We start from the raw sequence: 18,911 nt of genomic DNA on the forward strand, positions 1-18,911 counted from the left end.
ATACTACCTAGAGAACAAACCTTACTTACATGAAAGTGTAGCTAGCTAGTTATCTAACGTTAGCTAAACTAGCTGGCTGTTGGTCCCACAATCTAGTACATGCTTGCTATCCCAAACATTTCGTTAAATGCCTAGCTAGTTAAGGATTTAGCAACTATTCTGAGAGGATAATTTGATCGATCTATTCGATATGTTATTTGATATTGGAGCCTTGATACTTACAGCAGCTGCAGAAGTCTTCAGCACAACTAAAATAAGTTCCTGAGTCAGTTGTTTCAAACGTTTATTTCAATTTTCCCACAACGCCCATTGGCCAATAGACATTGTCAGGAAGTGCCTCATAACCAATCAGATTGAAGATTTCAAAACGCTCCAAATTTACATCAACGTCACTTCCTTTCGCTTCTTGTGTGGTCGTTAGCAAGCTAACTAGCAAAGTATCTACTCATGGTAGAATTTAGCAACAAATGTACAATTTCTAATTTATCCAAATGACGGGTTTGTTATAGCAGAATTATTTTTGTAAATTAGCTTGAACTGTTGAAGTTGCTGTTTGAGTTAATCTCGGAGGTCCCACAATAACTGATCATGGCTAGCAGTGCTAATGCTAACAACATGAATGCTGTCCGAGAAACGATGGATGGTGAGTTAGCTAACGTTAGTTTGCTAGGTTATGATAATGTCTGTTGTAGCACGTAGATATGTGTTTTACTAATGTGACACATACACTACTGATTGCAATGCCTAAAGATTGCCTTGACAGTAAGGTAGCTAGCTAGGTAAATAGCTAGCTAGCTAACGTTATCATATTTCGTTCTGTACCCATGGCAACAACTCCACCACACAGCAGTATTAGTCAGAATGCTTTTATCTTGAAACGTGACATGGTTTAAACTATACAGCTTGTTATATGCCAGACATATTTTTATATTTTCTCTCTTACTTTTCCCCACAAGTGCTGCTGGAGATCTCTAGGCTGCTGAACACAGGGCTGGACATGCAGTCTCTGTCTATCTGTGTCAGGCTGTGTGAGCAGGGCATCAACCCAGAGGCCCTGTCCTCTGTCATCAAGGAGCTACGTAAAGCCTCCGATTCACTAAAGGTAAGGCCATGGTCAGGGGGACAGGGATAAGTACTTACAGAACTGAGACGCAATAGAACAAGGTTGCCCACACTTTTGAGAACCAAATGTTGTCTGGGCCAAGTTTGTCCCGTGGGCCCTGCTATAGAGACTCACTACTCTGTACAGGACTGTAGCTCTCCAGGAACTGGGTTGGAGAGCCCTGTCATAGATTCTGCTCTGTACAGGACGGTAGCTCTCCAGGAACTGGGTTGGAGAGCCCTGTCATAGATTCTGCTCTGTACAGGACGGTAGCTCTCCAGGAACTGGGTTGGAGAGCCCTGTCATAGATTCTGCTCTGTACAGGACGGTAGCTCTCCAGGAACTGGGTTGGAGAGCCCTGTCATAGATTCTGCTCTGTACAGGACAAGGTCAATTGTTGTGGTTATCCTTCACATAACTGCCAGTGTTTTTATGAGTCCATTATGCTTCAATCTGACTGATAGGCTACTCTTTCTGACTGGATCTAGATACCTCCATCTCTGCCTCACCACTGTTGCATGTTGCACCTGATGTGTAAAAAAGATGACAATATGTGTCTGCCTTCTGTTCCAGGCCTCAGAAAACTGCACCAACTGAAGATCCGAGACCGATCCCAACAGAACAATGCTGCTGAGTGGAAGTCTTTTCACGCTGTCAAGTTTCAAAATATTGCCAAATAGTGAGCTTCTATTACCCTGACCTATTCCTCGTGCCTCTGTATTTGACCCCTGGCTTCATTTGAAGGAAAATGGTGTGTGTAACATTTGGTCTGTAAACGTCAGAGGCCAATTCTCCTTGACTTTTGTGTTCCTGTCATCAGCTTGGCGTGCAATCTGACAATATGAATGACTGCAATGCCCAGATATCCAATGTTTCAGTACCCCTCCCTCCCTCAGGATCATATAGGTTGTCAGTTCAGTCGTCTCTCTTCTGACTGAAGGATACATTGATTGGCACTCCCAATCATCACACAGTGCTACAATGATGGGTTGTTTTCGATTCCTTTATAGCTTTCTGGATGTGTAAAAAAACTGTCAATAATTTATTGAGAATTGTGTTTGGTTTTATATGAATTTAATGTCTCTTTTTTCTTCAACATCTGGCATGTCATTTTTTTTTTTTCAAAGTGTCCAGGATTGTCAATGATGGATTCAACTCAAGATTAAAAGCAGTTGCATTTTATATCCACAAGGTGGCAGTGTTTCTTTAATTATCCATTAGATCATGATGGATTCAGACGTACTATCCAGTTTACCAGTAGAAAAGTTTGCCTAGTTAAATAAAAAAAAGTCATAAATAAGCATAGATACTATATCCTCCTAGTCATCTGTCTGCAATGTTCTTCTGTTGAGGAATTCTCTGAAAAGGACACCTGTCTTTCAATTGGAGATCTCAGGAACATTTCTCTGTACCCATAATACAAATGGAGGTAATCTAGGGTGGGTGTTTCTTTTTGGAAGTGCAAGATGAACTGTCAACATGAAGGCTGCTGGTTGCAGGTAGTCTACCATTGTTCCCTTCCGCATGGCCCTTGGAAGGTGCACTGTGGCTGAGCATGTGCTTCCCCCAAATGTGTGTTGTGGGAGCAGTAAGACAAATGTGGTCTATCAAATACAGCCAGGCATTTATTAGATGTATCTACCCAGGCAAAACATATGTAGTGTATTGGCATCTCTGGGTTGGGGCCCCTAGTCTATCATCATGACAAATGATGGGCATCACAGACTCATTTTAATCTCCATAACAAGAGACTCACTGTGTTGGAAATTAATGAAAACAAGATTGTCTTTCATTTGAGTTGATGTGAAACGCACAGGCAGCCAGCTGCTAAATGTGGAGGAGTGAAGAAGAGAAGAAAAATCAACATTTAGCTTCAGTAGGTGAGAAAATACTTTAATTTGTTCCCCGCCGCTGGCTCGGAGAAAAATTAGCTCGTTTGTCTAACGGCCATCTGTTTGGTATTTGATATGTGTTGCGTGCGGACCCACCGTATTGAATACCCAGCGAGATGAACAGCACGCGCTCGAGTAGGAGGCGCGCTCATCATCTCATCTTGAGGCGCTCTGGAAGTATGAGAGCTTATCAACGTCATGTTGTAGGCTACAATAATAGTTGATGACCAATGCGGATGTTTGGATACAGCCAGCTGAGACAAACCACATTACAATCAACGATGATTACATTACGAATATATTGTAGGCCTACAGTCAATGATGGAAATCAGGCCTATCTTTGTTATCATCACATTTCCAAATAGCTCAATCGTCTGCTTGTAGCACTTAAAGCGGCAATCAACAGTAGAAACAATAACAAAGCGATTCCCCACCCCTGTTTTGGTAAAAGGCTGAAGGATGGGGCTGGAGAAATTTAACCGATCTAAAATTCATAGTTGGAGCTATGGATGCAAGGACTGACCATCCATGATATCAAAATGATCGTTTTAACCATATTTTGAGGCTATATAGTGTTTGTTTACATTTTTTTTGTTTACAAACATTGGAGTAAAACAAGCTTATATTTGCGTTCTGATGGGGTACGACAGTTGAACTAAGCTCATGAGGCATTTATAAGTTATATTCTTCAAGAATATGTGGGCACATGTCATTAACTTACACCAATAAGTCCAAAAAATGGATGTAGCAACCGCTGATTGCCCCTTTAAATATTGTGACCTTAGTATAGGCTACTCAATACAGTGTACTACCCAGAAGCCTTTTCCATAGACATAGTGACTATTACAGCAGTTACTTCAATCCTAGGCCTATAGTCAGATCAACAATGAGTGACTCTTCCTCTGGAACACAGCCTAGCAACTCCATTACCATTAGTTCACTGAAGCAGAGAGAGCAGGGAGGTCTAAAAGGTGGCCTTGCCCCTGTTCTCAATCAAGCCTAATACAATTAAAGTGTGTTTCTGTCAATAAAAATAATCAGGATTTGGAACGGAGCTGAGCTGGCCTTGACTCCTGCTGTTTGCTTTGTTCATTAACAGGAGATGAGCAGATGGCTGCTGGTCTGACGGTCGCTTTGCCTCTCCTCTCTCTACCCTGTCTGTCTGTCTCCTCTCTCTACCCTGTCTGTCCTAACCTCTCTCTACCCTGTCTGTCTGTCTCCTCTCTCTACCCTGTCTGTCTGTCTCCTCTCTCTACCCTGTCTGTCTGTCTCCTCTCTCTACCCTGTCTGTCTGTCTCCTCTCTCTACCCTGTCTGTCTGTCTCCTCTCTCTACCCTGTCTGTCTGTCTCCTCTCTCTACCCTGTCTGTCTGTCTCCTCTCTCTACCCTGTCTGTCTGTCTCCTCTCTCTACCCTGTCTGTCTGCCTCCTCTCTCTACCCTGTCTGTCTGCCTCCTCTCTCTACCCTACCTGTCTCCTCTCTCTACCCTGTCTGTCTCCTCTCTCTACCCTGTCTGTCTGTCTGTCTGTCTGTCTGTCTGTCTGTCTGTCTGTCTGTCTGTCTGTCTGTCTGTCTGTCTGTCTGTCTGTCTGTCTGTCTGTCTGTCTGTCTGTCTGTCTGTCTCCTCTCTCTACCCTGTCTGTCTGTCACCTCTCTCTACCCTGTCTGTCTGTCACCTCTCTCTACCCTGTCTGTCTGCCTCCTCCCTCTACCCTGTCTGTCTGTCTCCTCTCTCTACCCTGTCTGTCTGTCTCCTCTCTCTACCCTTTCTGTCTGTCTCCTCTCTCTACCATGTCTGTCTGTCTCCTCTCTCTACCCTGTCTGTCTGTCTCCTCTCTCTACCCTGTCTGTCTGTCTCCTCTCTCTACCCTGTCTGTCTGTCTGTCTCCTCTCTCTACCATGTCTGTCTGTCTCCTCTCTCTACCCTGTCTGTCTGTCATCTCTCTACCCTGCCTGTCTGACTCCTCTCTCTACCGTGTCTGTCTCCTCTCTCTACCCTGTCTGTCTGTCTCCTCTCTCTACCCTGTCTGTCTGCCTCCTCTCTCTACCCTGTCTGTCTGTCTGTCTCCTCTCTCTACTCTGTCTGTCTGTCTCCTCTCTCTACCCTGTCTGTCTGTCTCCTCTCTCTACCGTGTCTGTCTGTCTCCTCTCTCTACCTTGTCTGTCTCCTCTCTCTACCCTGTCTGACTCCTCTCTCTACCCTGTCTGACTCCTCTCTCTATCCTGTCTGACTCCTCTCTATACCCTGTCTGTATCCTCTCTCTACCCTGTCTGTCTCCTCTCCCTTCTCCTCTCTCCTGCCTCTCTCTAGCCCTGTTTATAACTGCCACTTACATGCGTCCTTCATCCTGATCTCTACCCTGTCTGTCTGCCTCCTCTCTCTACCCTGTCTGTCTGCCTCCTCTCTCTACCCTGTCTGTCTGTCTCCTCTCTCTACCCTGTCTGTCTGCCTCCTCTCTCTACCCTGTCTGTCTGTCTCCTCTCTCCACCCTGTCTGTCTGCCTCCTCTCTCTACCCTGTCTGTCTGTCTCCTCTCTCTACTCTGTCTGTCTGACTCCTCTCTCTACCCTGTCTGTCTGTCTCCTCTCTCTACCCTGTCTGTCTGTCTCCTCTCTCTACCCTGTCTGTCTGTCTCCTCTCTTTACCCTGTCTGTCTGTCTCCTCTCTCTACCCTGTCTGTCTGTCTCCTCTCTCTACCCTGTCTGTCTTACTCCTCTCTCCACCCTGTGTGTCTGACTCCTCTCTCTACCCTGTCTGTCTGTCTGTCTCCTCTCTCTACTCTGTCTGTCTGTCTCCTCTCTCTACCCTGTCTGTCTGTCTCCTCTCTCTACTCTGTCTGTCTGCCTCCTCTCTCTACCCTGTCTGTCTGCCTCCTCTCTCTACCCTGTCTGTCTGCCTCCTCTCTCTACCCTGTCTGTCTGTCTCCTCTCTCTACCATGTCTGTCTGTCTCCTCTCTCTACCCTGTCTGTCTGTCTCCTCTCTCTACCCTGTCTGTCTGCCTCCTCTCTCTACCCTGTCTGTCTGTCTGTCTGTCTCCTCTCTCTACTCTGTCTGTCTGTCTCCTCTCTCTACCCTGTCTGTCTGTCTCCTCTCTCTACCCTGTCTGTCTGTCTGTCTCCTCTCTCTACCATGTCTGTCTGTCTCCTCTCTCTACCCTGTCTGTCTGTCTGTCTCCTCTCTCTACCCTGTCTGTCTCCTCTCTCTACCATGTCTGTCTGTCTCCTCTCTCTACCCTGTCTGTCTGTCTCCTCTCTCTACCCTGTCTGTCTGTCTGTCTCCTCTCTCTACCCTGTCTGACTCCTCTCTCTACCCTGTCTGACTCCTCTCTCTACCCTGTCTGGCTCCTCTCTCTACCCTGTCTGACTCCTCTCTCTACCCTGTCTGACTCCTCTCTCTACCCTGTCTGGCTCCTCTCTCTACCATGTCTGTCTGGCTCCTCTCTCTACCCTGTCTGTCTCCTCTCCCTTCTCCTCTCTCCTGCCTCTCTCTAGTCCTGTTTATAACTGCCGCTTTCATGCGTCCTTCGTCCTGATCTCTACCCTGTCTGTCTGTCTCCTCTCTCTACCCTGTCTGTCTGCCTCCTCTGTCTACTCTGTCTGTCTGCCTCCTCTCTCTACCCTGTCTGTCTGCCTCCTCTCTCTGCCCTGTCTATCTATCTCCTCTCTCTACCCTGTCTGTCTGTCTCCTCTCTCTACCATGTCCTTCGTCCTGAGCTTGTCCTGATCTTGCCAGTTTACACTTTTAAGATCTGATCAAAATCAGTTCACAATGTGTCTTTTAATCGTCTACACCTGTCTGAAAATGTGGGCACAATCAGAATGAGTACAAGATCAGGACAAAGGGCGCATGTTAGAACCAGGTATAAACGTGGCTAATGTCTCGGTCTGTCTGTCTCTCTCTCTCTTTCCTGTCTCTCCATCCCTCTCTCTCTCTCCCTCTCTTCCTCCCTCCCTGTGTGGGAGTGTGTGAGTATGTGTGGGTGATGCTCCGAGGGGTATAGGAGGGACGATGAGTGGATCCAGCTGTTAGGAGGGCCTGCCTGGACGGAGACGTCAGATCCTTTCCCCTAAATACACACACACACACTGCGGGCCCTGCACCTGGGCCTTGTTAAAGAGGTAATGACGGTAGCTACAGGGTAAACAACTGTAAACGACTGGTGCTGATTGGTGATTGGCTGAACAGGAGCAGGAAGTATGACTGAAGTCTGATACTTGTGTTTGTTCCTGGGGTTGTTTTGCTGTTTCTATGCTCCTTCGGGACAATAAAGATATATTGAATTTAAATTAATTGAATTGAATGAGAGCTGTCAGTGTGGTAAAGCAGATTTAATAGATATATTCTGAGCTTTGTACTGAGAAACTTGAATTGAGATATAGATGTATGAAAGTGGACAGTTTATTACCAAGACATCTCCAAATGTGTCATTGAGTGAATAGGATGGGCTGCAGTACAGTACAATGATATATTTCAATAGAAACCCTTTATGAAATGGTTGGATATCACTGAGCCCAAGTCCAACATAATAACACTCCTCTCATTCTCTTTCTCCTATTAAACATGTATCTTTATCCAGGGTTGATTGAGACTTTAACCTCGTTCTGAATGTGGAAAGTGCTATTGCTTAGAGACATTTTTTTCCACAATAGAGGTTTGAATAATGTCATTCATTCATATGCCCTGGCCTGTTACATTGGCCAGTGTTTTTACTCCAGAAAGGAAACCTGCCAGAAGGAGATGATGAGGGGTGTGATAATGCTGTGTCAACATGTTTCACTACTTGCTTACCGGTGAAATTTTTCGCTTTCCATCTCTCGCTCTCTCTCTCTCTCTCTCGTTCTCTCTCTCTCTCTCGTTCTCTCTCTCTCTCTCGTTCTCTCTCTCTCTCTCCATCTCTTTCTTTCTCTCTCACTCTGTTGATATCATCTACGTGCTAGTTTTTAGAAACCAGGCACAAATCAATGGCATACCAATCCCACCTCATGCAGAATAAAGCTCTGTGCTTTCAGAGGGGATGGTAGAATGGCATTAAAGTGAACAATAATGGCACTGCTTTCATCTGAGTGTTGCATTCAATGCATTTCTGTATTCTTCATCTGAAGAAACCATTAAAACACCCTTATGCTGCCAGTGATGGGTAACCTGTCCTTGACTTGTCATTCTCAGGAGCAATAAACTGACACACGTGGTTGTTATCATTCAAATGTATTGAGGGACTGATGGGTTGATCATTAGAAGACATAAGACTGGGACAAATGAGAATGTTTGTATTCTTTTTTTTCCATCTAGCTGATCTACTGCATACAATACACAATACAATATGTTTACTTTATGTACACATACAATACCATAGGTCAGGAATCCTTTACCTTTCATCTGATATACATCAATGGCAAAGGACTAACTGTCATTTTCCATTACTAGAATAAACAACAAAAACTAATATCGTAATGAAACATTGTATCAATTTATGTACAGAAATAACATAATACATTAACCTCTAGATTACTGACCTTCAAGACATTATGCTTTAAAACATTTAAATCGTATAAAATTTGAGACAGGAATACGGACAATAAGTCAAAAATCGGAAGTGGATTTGTCCTTCTCTGAGTATTTGGGCTGGTTTAAATAAAGTATAAAAATCTCTCACTCATTTACACTTTGTTGTGAATGTGTTGCTGTGAAGTACATTGGTATTGCATGTACCACTGTTATGACAATGGTTGGATGATTTGTTCTTTGTTGTGTATTGTCAGTCTTTTATGGCAGTGTGGAGTCCTGAAAGTCCATAATGTTGCTGCTGCAAGTCCCTGGAATCTCTCCAATGGTGCTCGAATCGATCTTCTCTTCTCTCCATGGTGTCTTCAATACATCACTGTGGTTTTCAGGAAGAGTCTCTCCATGTTGTCTTCAATACATCACTGTGGTTTTCAGGAAGAGTCTCTCCATGCTGTCTTTAATACATCACTGTGGTTTTCAGGAAGAGTCTTCCATCTGAGAAACAACAGGTGAAAAAACAAAGATGGTAAACAAAGATAGTCAACTAAGATGATAAACAAAGATAGTAAATTAAGATGATCAGCAAAGATAGCAAACTAAGATACATAAGAGTATTGTTCTGTTTTGTCTTCTAGGGCCTATTGTCTGTTGTCTGTTTAAAACACTCTTTGGAAAGATGTATTACTGCATGTAAATTATGCAAATGATGTCTATGCAAATACAACAGGAGGACAATTAAGACAGCCATTAATTACGGGGCCTTGCTCTTTTTTTTTGCTTCACTGACATTAAATTAAATTTCCCTTTTAACGGTTTAGATGTTTGATCTGCTAACAAAGAGGAAGCCAGTCCCTGTCGGGGACTCTGCAGCAGGAGAGAGAGGGGGTAGATGGGGTCTGTGGGGGAGAGAGGGGGTAGATGGGGTCTGTGGGGGAGAGAGGGGGTAGATGGGGTCTGTGGGTGGACTCTGTATCAGGAGAGAGAGGAAGTCGATGGGGTCTGTGGGGGAGAGAGGGGGTAGATGGGGTCTGTGGGGGAGAGAGGGGGTAGATGGGGTCTGTGGGGGGACTCTGTATCAGGAGAGAGAGGGGGTAGATGGGGTCTGTGGGGGGGACTCTGTATCAGGAGAGAGAGGAAGTGGATGGGGTCTGTGGGGGAGAGAGGGGGTAGATGGGGTCTGTGGGGGGACTCTGTATCAGGAGAGAGAGGAAGTGGATGGGGTCTGTGGGGGAGAGAGGGGGTAGATGGGGTCTGTGGGGGGACTCTGTATCAGGAGAGAGAGGGGGTAGATGGGGTCTGTGGGGGAGAGAGGGGGTAGATGGGGTGTACTGTCATTCTGATATACAGAGCAATGAGAGCATCTGAAATGGTCATCACTTAGGCCCTAGTTTGGGACTCCACACAGAGCTGGTGAAAATGCATTTATAGTACTAAGTGTGTAATAGAGTCATACACTCAAACACCTTCATAACAGATTAGAATAGAGTCATACACTCAAACACCCACTTAACTACTAAAAACTGTTTATCAACTTGATTTCTGCTACATAAACCAACGGAGTTAGTTTAACTCAACGTAAACACCCAGACATTTAGGCAACTAGGATAAGGATGGATGAGCCATTCAGAAGCTGTCTTACCTTGTATCGTTGCCTCTGCATCAGTCCTGCCGTTACCTTGGTTACCGTTGTCTACTTCCTGGGTCAGTGAGTCTGATTGGAGGGTAATGATGACGGAGAGGCGGGAGTTTAGTCATTAATTATCACACTTGATTACTACTAAATGAGAAGTAAAAGGGTAATAGATGCACTACATCCATTTTCATAAATGAACATAAATGACAACATAAAACTGCACCATTAATTAAGAGTGAATAAAGAGTAAAATGTCAATTAAATGTAAAACTGAAGTGAATGTGAATGAAATCAGAATGTAAAAGGTCATGTAGCCTAAATGCTTACCACAGAGGGCTCTGTCTGATGCTACAGTCTTCTGCAGTGTCTGCTCTGCATGGTCTCTCAGTTTAGACTCAAACTCCAGAGCCTCCTGAAGTTTCCTCTTTGTCTTCTTCTCCTTCTTCAGACGCTTCTGCATCAGCACTGAAATAGACAGAACATTTGAGGCACTGAAATAGACAGAACATTTGAGGCACTGAAATAGACAGAACATTTGAGGCACTGAAATAGACAGAACATTTGAGGCACTGAAATAGACAGAACATTTGAGGCACTGAAATTGACAGAACATTTGAGGCACTGAAATTGACAGAACATTTGAGGCACTGAAATAGACAGAACATTTGAGGCACTGAAATAAACAGAACATTTGAGGCACTGAAATTGACAGAACATTTGAGGCACTGAAATAGACAGAACATTTGAGGATTGTGAGGAATTGCGGTGCTTGTTTTCAGGAAACAGAGATGTGTAGCATGATGTGCAGTGTGTTGTGTGTAATGTAGTGTTAACCTACCTCTGTTTTTCTGCTCCATGGTGAGCTGTCTCTCCAGTTTCTCTCTTAGCTCCCTCTCTCTGAACAGTTCCATCTTCAGCGCTGACTTCTCCGTCTGCACCTGCTTGTCCTGAGCACGCGTGTTGTCTATGGCTACCTTCAGCAAGCCCTGCTTGGAGGGCACAGAGTAAGACACACATCAAGAGGTTGTTACACTAAATCCATACATCATTGTAGTGTGTAGTCTCTACATCTCATATCTAAATCCATACATCACTGTAGTGTGTAGTCTCTACATCTCATATCTAAATCCATACATCACTGTAGTGTGTAGTCTCTACATCTCATATCTAAATCCATACATCACTGTAGTGTGTAGTCTCTACATCTCATATCTAAATCCATACATCACTGTAGTGTGTAGTCTCTACATCTCATATCTAAATCCATACATCACTGTAGTGTGTAGTCTCTACATCTCATATCTAAATCCATACATCACTGTAGTGTGTAGTCTCTACATCTCATATCTAAATCCATACATCACTGTAGTGTGTAGTCTCTACATATCTTATCTAAATCCATACATCACTGCAGTGTGTAGTCTCTACATCTCATATCTAAATCCATACATCACTGTAGTGTGTAGTCTCTACATCTCATATCTAAATCCATACATCACTGTAGTGTGTAGTCTCTACATATCTTATCTAAATCCATACATCACTGCAGTGTGTAGTCTCTACATCTCATATCTAAATCCATACATCACTGTAGTGTGTAGTCTCTACATCTCTTATCTCCCATCTCAATGTTAGAAGTCTTACGGGACATTTAAAAAATAATATTCAAAATAAATATGCTGGAGGTAGAGTTGGGTGTTTTGAGGTTTAAACAATGATTGGTGATCCCCCAGAGACACAGTTAGAGAGATGAGTTGAAGTGGAACCCAGAGACACAGTTAGAGAGATGAGTTGAAGTGGAACCCAGAGACACAGTTAGAGAGATGAGTTGAAGTGGAACCCAGAGACACAGTTAGAGAGATGAGTTGAAGTGGAACCCAGAGACACAGTTAGAGAGATGAGTTGAAGTGGAGCCCAGAGACACAGTTAGAGAGATGAGTTGAAGTGGAGCCCAGAGACACAGTTAGAGAGATGAGTTGAAGTGGAACCCAGAGACACAGTTAGAGAGATGAGTTGAAGTGGAGCCCAGAGACACAGTTAGAGAGATGAGTTGAAGTGGAGCCCAGAGACACAGTTAGAGAGATGAGTTGAAGTGGAGCCCAGAGACACAGTTAGAGAGATGAGTTGAAGTGGAGCCCAGAGACACAGTTAGAGAGATGAGTTGAAGTGGAGCCCAGAGACACAGTTAGAGAGATGAGTTGAAGTGGAGCCCAGAGACACAGTTAGAGAGATGAGTTGAAGTGGAACCCAGAGACACAGTTAGAGAGATGAGTTGAAGTGGAGCCCAGAGACACAGTTAGAGAGATGAGTTGAAGTGGAGCCCAGAGACACAGTTAGAGAGATGAGTTGAAGTGGAACCCAGAGACACAGTTAGAGAGATGAGTTGAAGTGGAGCCCAGAGACACAGTTAGAGAGATGAGTTGAAGTGGAGCCCAGAGACACAGTTAGAGAGATGAGTTGAAGTGGAACCCAGAGACACAGTTAGAGAGATGAGTTGAAGTGGAGCCCAGAGACACAGTTAGAGAGATGAGTTGAAGTGGAACCCAGAGACACAGTTAGAGAGATGAGTTGAAGTGGAGCCCAGAGACACAGTTAGAGAGATGAGTTGAAGTGGAGCCCAGAGACACAGTTAGAGAGATGAGTTGAAGTGGAGTTACACATCCAGATGTGTGATGACAAACTGTGAGTGGAGAAAGAAAATGCATAGCCTACGCACATCCAATGTCTTTAAGTAGGTGCTGGATATCAAAACATGTTCAGCAAAACATTGTCACCAATATACCCTATGGGATTATTCAGTGGAAAACAGTGAGTAGAGCCCCACCTGGATGTTAGTGAGAAGTGTCTCTATTGACGACAGCCCCTCAGGGAAGATAAAGGGGCCGGGGAACCCTGGAGGAAGCTTCTGCCCCGAGAACGACAGCCTCTCATAGCCGTCTCTGACTGGCTCTCTGACTGGTTCTCTGACTGTCTGGGTGCTCAGGGAACCACAGTCATCTGGGGACAAACAAAGAAAAAACAGTAGAGAAGTCATGAGAATGCATGTACAGTTGTGATTGGCTCTCCTGTGTAAAAACAAAAGAAAGAGTGTGATGGTGATATTTATTCTTCAGAACATGCAAATTAGAGGAAGATTGTGATTGGCTGTGTCCACAACTAAACTACAACTGACAAACACAAGAAACAAAACCCACTGCTGAATAGCCAACCTTTTCAGTGTGGCACCACTGCTGTTAAGACACACAGATGGAAACACACACTGTCCCCTGAGTATACTGTAATACTGTGTACTGTACACAAGTGTCTGTTCTCCTGCACAACTGACATTGATAACTATGTCATGGCCAAGTTTAAATCACACACTTTCTCCTTCTCTTGTCTTTCTCCTCACAGACAGACGCCTGCGATCTCTGCCAGTTGGTATAGAAAGCCAACAGCTGGTCTGTTTCTTTAATTAGTTTAAGTGTCTCTTCCACCCCTCTGTCTCTATGGCAGATTGAGTAGGGTTGTTTGACCTCCTCTACAGATCAGATTGTTTGACCTCCTCTACAGATCAGATTGTTTGACCTCCTCTACAGATCAGATTGTTTCACCTCCTCTACAGATCAGATTGTTTCACCTCCTCTACAGATCAGATTGTTTTACCTCCTCTACAGATCAGATTGTTTTACCTCTACAGATCAGATTGTTTTACCTCCTCTACAGATCAGATTGTTTTACCTCCTCTACAGATCAGATTGTTTTACCTCCTCTACAGATCAGATTGTTTGACCTCCTCTACAGATCAGATTGTTTTACCTCCTCTACAGATCAGATTGTTTGACCTCCTCTACAGATCAGATTGTTTGACCTCCTCTACAGATCAGATTGTTTTACCTCCTCTACAGATCAGATTGTTTGACCTCCTCTACAGATCAGATTGTTTGACCTCCTCTACAGATCAGATTGTTTTACTTCCTCTACAGATCAGATTGTTTTACCTCCTCTACAGTTCAGATTGTTTGACCTCCTCTACAGATCAGATTGTTTGACCTCCTCTACAGATCAGATTGTTTTACCTCCTCTACAGATCAGATTGTTTTACCTCCTCTACAGATCAGATTGTTTGACCTCCTCTACAGATCAGATTGTTTGACCTCCTCTACAGATCAGATTGTTTGACCTCCTCTACAGATCAGATTGTTTTACCTCCTCTACAGATCAGATTGTTTCACCTCCTCTACAGATCAGATTGTTTCACCTCCTCTACAGATCAGATTGTTTGACCTCCTCTACAGATCAGATTGTTTGACCTCCTCTACAGATCAGATTGTTTGACCTCCTCTACAGATCAGATTGTTTTACCTCCTCTACAGATCAGATTGTTTTACCTCCTCTACAGATCAGATTGTTTGACCTCCTCTACAGATCAGATTGTTTGACCTCCTCTACAGATCAGATTGTTTGACCTCCTCTACAGATCAGATTGTTTGACCTCCTCTACAGATCAGATTGTTTGACCTCCTCTACAGATCAGATTGTTTTACCTCCTCTACAGATCAGATTGTTTTACCTCCTCTACAGATCAGATTGTTTGACCTCATCTACAGATCATATTGTTTGACCTCCTCTACAGATCAGATTGTTTTACCTCCTCTACAGATCAGATTGTTTTACCTCCTCTTCAGATCAGATTGTTTGACCTCCTCTACAGATCAGATTGTTTTACCTCCTCTACAGATCAGATTGAGTAAAGACATCACAGATTAAGCAGTGAGACCCTGGCAGCACAATAACAGCTCTGTGAGTCTTATTTCCTCTCCATGTAACTCACTGTTTGAGAGAGGATGGCCTTTTTTTGTTGTTGCTTTGATTACTTTCTTTACGACTCACAATGAAGACCGAATTAACATTAGCTTTTTAGCTAAAGGTGCATTAAACTTCATTCCAAGCAGCTAAATGCTAATGTCAACTTTCGAAGGTTGGGAGGAAAAAAACGGCTTCCTGTTTTCTATTTGAGCAGCAGTTTGTGTAGAGAGGAGAGGAGAGACACCGTTCTGCAGTAGAATATTAATGAGACCATTAAAACAATAACAGAACAACATGGTTCTGGATAATCCAGAAGTAGCCATGTTTCTGGTGTGCTGTTTTCCTGCTGTTCTAGTGATGGGAGTTTGAAGACTAGTTAACAAGGCAGGCTGTGGGCTATGATGCTCCGCCAGTTTTTCATGTTTCATGTCACTACTCCAACTGAAGGCTCTTAGATGCCCTACAGTACTCTGAATTACATTTACATTATTTCCTAAAAACTATTTTGAAGAAAAATGAAAGCGCTTCTGGGCGGTAGAGTTCACTGTGCTCTGTCTGAACTGTGGTCACCACTTAAACTACAGGCTGTCTCACCTTCTACTGAGTCTGATGGGGTTGAATTAGATTTACCCTACACACTCACGCACACACACCATCACATTTTACTCCACCTAGCTGGCAAAGCATCTTTGCTCCTTCCCCTCCTGTTGTCTCCTCCCTCTTCCCCTCTCCATCCCAGCCTCCAATCTTGGCAGGGCAAACAGGCTAGTGTCACATTCAATGTGTTTCAAAGAGAAAAATCTCTCTCTCTCTCTCTCTCTCTCTCTCTCTCTCTCTCTCTCTCTCTCTCTCTCTCTCTCCTCTCTCTCTGTCTCTCTCTCTCTCTCTCTCTCTCTCTCTCTCTCTCTCTCTCTCTCTCTCTCTCTCTCTCTCTCTCTCTCTCTCTCTCTCTCTCTCTCTCTCTCTCTCTCTCTCTCTCTCTCTCTCTCTCTCTCTCTCTCTCTCTCTCTCCTCTCTCCCCTCTCTCTCCCCTCTCTCTCTCTCTCTCTCTCTCTCTCTCTCTCTCTCTCTCTCTCTCTCTCTCTCTCTCTCTCTCTCTCTCTCTCTGCCCCTTTCCCGTCCATCTCTCACTCCCTCCTCCCTTTCTCTATCTCTCTTTTCATTTCCTCTCCCGTTTCTAAAATCATCCCTCTATATCAGTACTAGATGTAATTAGCAGTCTGTCAGTGTCAGGTGTTGCTCAGCGCTCGTCAAACGCAGGGCGTCTAACTCTACTTCTTCTCCTGTGGCCCCTTAGGGCCCCCCCCCCGCTCCCTACTGCAGCAGCAGCGGGATGCTGTATAGATCCCCCTCCCTCTCCTCCCCTCCCTCTCCTCCCCTCCTTTCAATGTGACTGATCCTCTATTGAGTTACTGTTTTATCCATCTCTCCCTCCTCTCCCTCTCCTTCCCTCCACCCTCTCCTCCATCCTCTCCCCCATCCTCTCCCCCCTCTCCTCTCCTCCTCCCCCTCTCCTCTCCACCCCTTCTCCTTCTCTTCACCTTCTCTCCTCTCCTTATCTCCTCTCCCTCTCTCTCATCCTCTCCTTCTCTCCTCTCCTTCTCTCCTCTCCCTCTCTCTCTCTCTCCTTCTCTCCTCTCCTTCTCTCCTCTTCCTCTCTCTCATCCTCTCCTTCTCTCCTCTCCTTCTCTCCTCTCCCTCTCCTCTCTTCTCTCCTCTCCTTCTCTCCTCTCCTTCTCTCCTCTTCCTCTCTCTCATCCTCTCCTTCTCTCTCCTCTCCCTCTCTTCTCTCCTCTCCTTCTATCCTCTCCCTCTCTACTCTCTTCTCCTCTCCTTCTCTCCTCTCCCTCTCTCCTCTCCTTCTCTCCCTCCCTCTCTCCTCCTCCTTCTCTCCTCTCCTCTCCTTCTCTCCTCTCCCTCTCTCCTCTCCTTCATCCTCTCCTCTCCTTCTCTCCTCTCCCTCTCTCATCTCTCCTCTCCTCTCCTCTCCCTCTCCTCTCCTCTCCTCTCCTCTCCTCTCCTCTCCTCTCCTCTCCTCTCCTCTCCTCTCCCTCCTCTCCTCCTCTCTTCCTCTCCTCTCCCTTTATCCTCTCCCTCTCCCTCTCTCCTCTCCCCTCCTTTCTCCCCTCCTCCTCTACCTCTCTCCTCCCTCCCTCTCCCCTCCTCTCCTCTCCTCCTATCCTCTCCCTCTCTCCCCTCATCTCCTCTCCCTCTCTCCTCCCCAGATCTCTTCTATCCAAGGTCATTGTTTTATTTTTTTCTCTTTTCTTTTCCTTCATCCTCTTTCTTATTGGCTCCTCTTCCATCCTCCTTCCCTTGGGCTGATGAACTCCACCAAGTGAAGCGTCCTGACTGTCAGCAGAAGTGAAGAGAGGTGAGGTCTGAATGAAGTTGAAAGGAAAAGGCTTATTGTGGACAAAGTGGATTAACTGTCTTCTGATCTTTCATCTTAACATTGGATCAAGTGTTCAAACAGAGAATTTAGCTAGATGAGTACATTCACAAACGTACTCTAATGATTCATATGTGACAGAATGACAGAATTCAGAAAACAGCAGGATGTTTTAAAACATATTTCTTTGTGTACACTAGATATTCAACTCCATTCAATCCCTTAGAGGAACCAATCAAATTATGTACCACCACAATTACAACTGAACAAGCCGACCAGTAACTGGCATGGTTTTTCATTTGTCCATAAAGCAAACCAATTGATTAAATTAAACATATGCCTAATCAAAACAGTTCCAATTAGCCTCTCATGTATCATCTATCCAGTCGTCCACTAGTTCAGTTCTACCATTATGAACCTTGTCTTATTAAACTAATGCATCCTGTTTCATATAATCATCACTCTCTTTATGACCGTACACGTCTCTTACTGGTTAAATCTTATTGGTTTAATACATATCTGGCAACGCGGTTCTCTGTCATCCTGCCAAACAGAAACCTGTGAAGTGTGAAGTGTGTTTTATTCAAATGGCCTAGTATGTAATGTAATGACTGTACTCTCTCTCTCTCTCTCTCTCTCTCTCTCTCTCTCTCTCTTCTCTCTCTCTCTCTCTCTCTCTCTCTCTCTCTCTCTCTCTCTCTCAATTCTGCTGACTGTTTTGCCCTTGAACAGTCCTCATTAAGCTAATGTAAACCTTCATAACGGAAAAACCACACAACTGACGCAAACGGCAGCCTCAAAGCTTGGGAGGTGGTCATTATGGAAATCAGCTGGCTGTGAGAGGAGCCGTGGCGAGAGGGCCTTGTTCATTAATTCATGCTCTGCAAATCGCTAACTAATTTTAGCCCCGCTGCCTCTCCTTCCTCTCCTCTCTCCTCTCTAATGGATTATTTCCATATAATTATTTGTCTTCACTTCATCTCCGCTTCCCACAAAGACCACCGAGAGAGAGAGAGAGAGAGGGAGTAGAAAAAGGGAATAGAGAGAGAGAGAGAGAAGTGGGGGAGAGAGAGAGAGGAGAGAGAGAGAGAGAGAGAGAGAGAGAGAGAGAGAGAGAGGAGAGAGAGAGAGAGAGACAGAGAGAGACAGAGAGAGAGAGAGAGAGAAGTGGGGGGGAGAGAAGTGGGGGGAGAGAGAGTGAGAGAAGTGGGGAGAGAGAGAGAGAGAGAGAGTAGGGACAGACAATGAATCCTGATCGGTGCATTAGGACCTCTATCGCTGTCCTCACCTTCACAGGAATCAACTACTAACTATTTCCTGTAATTGTGTTCATATTCAGTGATATCCGACAATGATGCTAAGGCTGAGAGAGAGAGAGAGAGAGAGAGACAGGCAGACAGACAGAGAAAGAGAGAGAGACAGAGACAGAGAGAGACAGAGAGACAGAGACAGAGAAAGCGAGACAGAGACAGAGACAGAGAGAGAGAGAGAGAGAGAGAGAGACAGACAGACAGACAGAACAGACAGACAACAGACAGACAGACAGACAACAGTGACAGAGACAGAGCGACATAGAGATAGGACAGAGAGACAGAGAGACA

The 18,911-nt window shown here is 44.8% G+C and overlaps 2 protein-coding genes across 2 annotated transcripts; one reads left to right on the forward strand and one right to left on the reverse strand.

Annotated features, from left to right (window-relative positions):
- Window positions 1–402: 402 nt before the first annotated feature.
- LOC311109586 (mitotic-spindle organizing protein 1) lies at window positions 403–2,293 on the forward strand. Its single transcript, XM_084152515.1, has 3 exons — window positions 403–643; window positions 957–1,102; window positions 1,676–2,293. Exons 1-3 carry the CDS (start codon window positions 589–591, stop codon window positions 1,697–1,699), a joined length of 225 nt encoding a protein of 74 aa, XP_084008641.1. The 5' UTR covers window positions 403–588; the 3' UTR covers window positions 1,700–2,293.
- A 5,016-nt stretch (window positions 2,294–7,309) lies between these two features.
- LOC311109498 (dachshund homolog 1-like) lies at window positions 7,310–13,457 on the reverse strand (the record flags this gene model as incomplete). Its single annotated transcript, XM_084152417.1, has 6 exons — window positions 7,310–8,992; window positions 10,137–10,208; window positions 10,458–10,595; window positions 10,969–11,119; window positions 12,955–13,127; window positions 13,427–13,457. 6 exons carry the CDS (start codon window positions 13,455–13,457, stop codon window positions 8,955–8,957), a joined length of 603 nt encoding a protein of 200 aa, XP_084008543.1. The 3' UTR covers window positions 7,310–8,954.
- Window positions 13,458–18,911: the final 5,454 nt, after the last annotated feature.

This window comes from Coregonus lavaretus, assembly GCF_964263955.1.
Source record: "Coregonus lavaretus genome assembly, chromosome: 35".
Taxonomy (NCBI): Eukaryota; Metazoa; Chordata; class Actinopteri; order Salmoniformes; family Salmonidae; genus Coregonus; species Coregonus lavaretus.

Bases quoted from the DNA above. Each gene is read 5' to 3' on its own strand.
- LOC311109586 (XM_084152515.1), top strand. From the start codon at position 589: ATGGCTAGCAGTGCTAATGCTAACAACATGAATGCTGTCCGAGAAACG. The intron at 644-956 runs GTGAGTTAGCTA...TTTCCCCACAAG, and splicing joins TGTCCGAGAAACGATGGATG to TGCTGCTGGAGATCTCTAGG. The intron at 1,103-1,675 runs GTAAGGCCATGG...CTTCTGTTCCAG, and splicing joins AAGCCTCCGATTCACTAAAG to GCCTCAGAAAACTGCACCAA.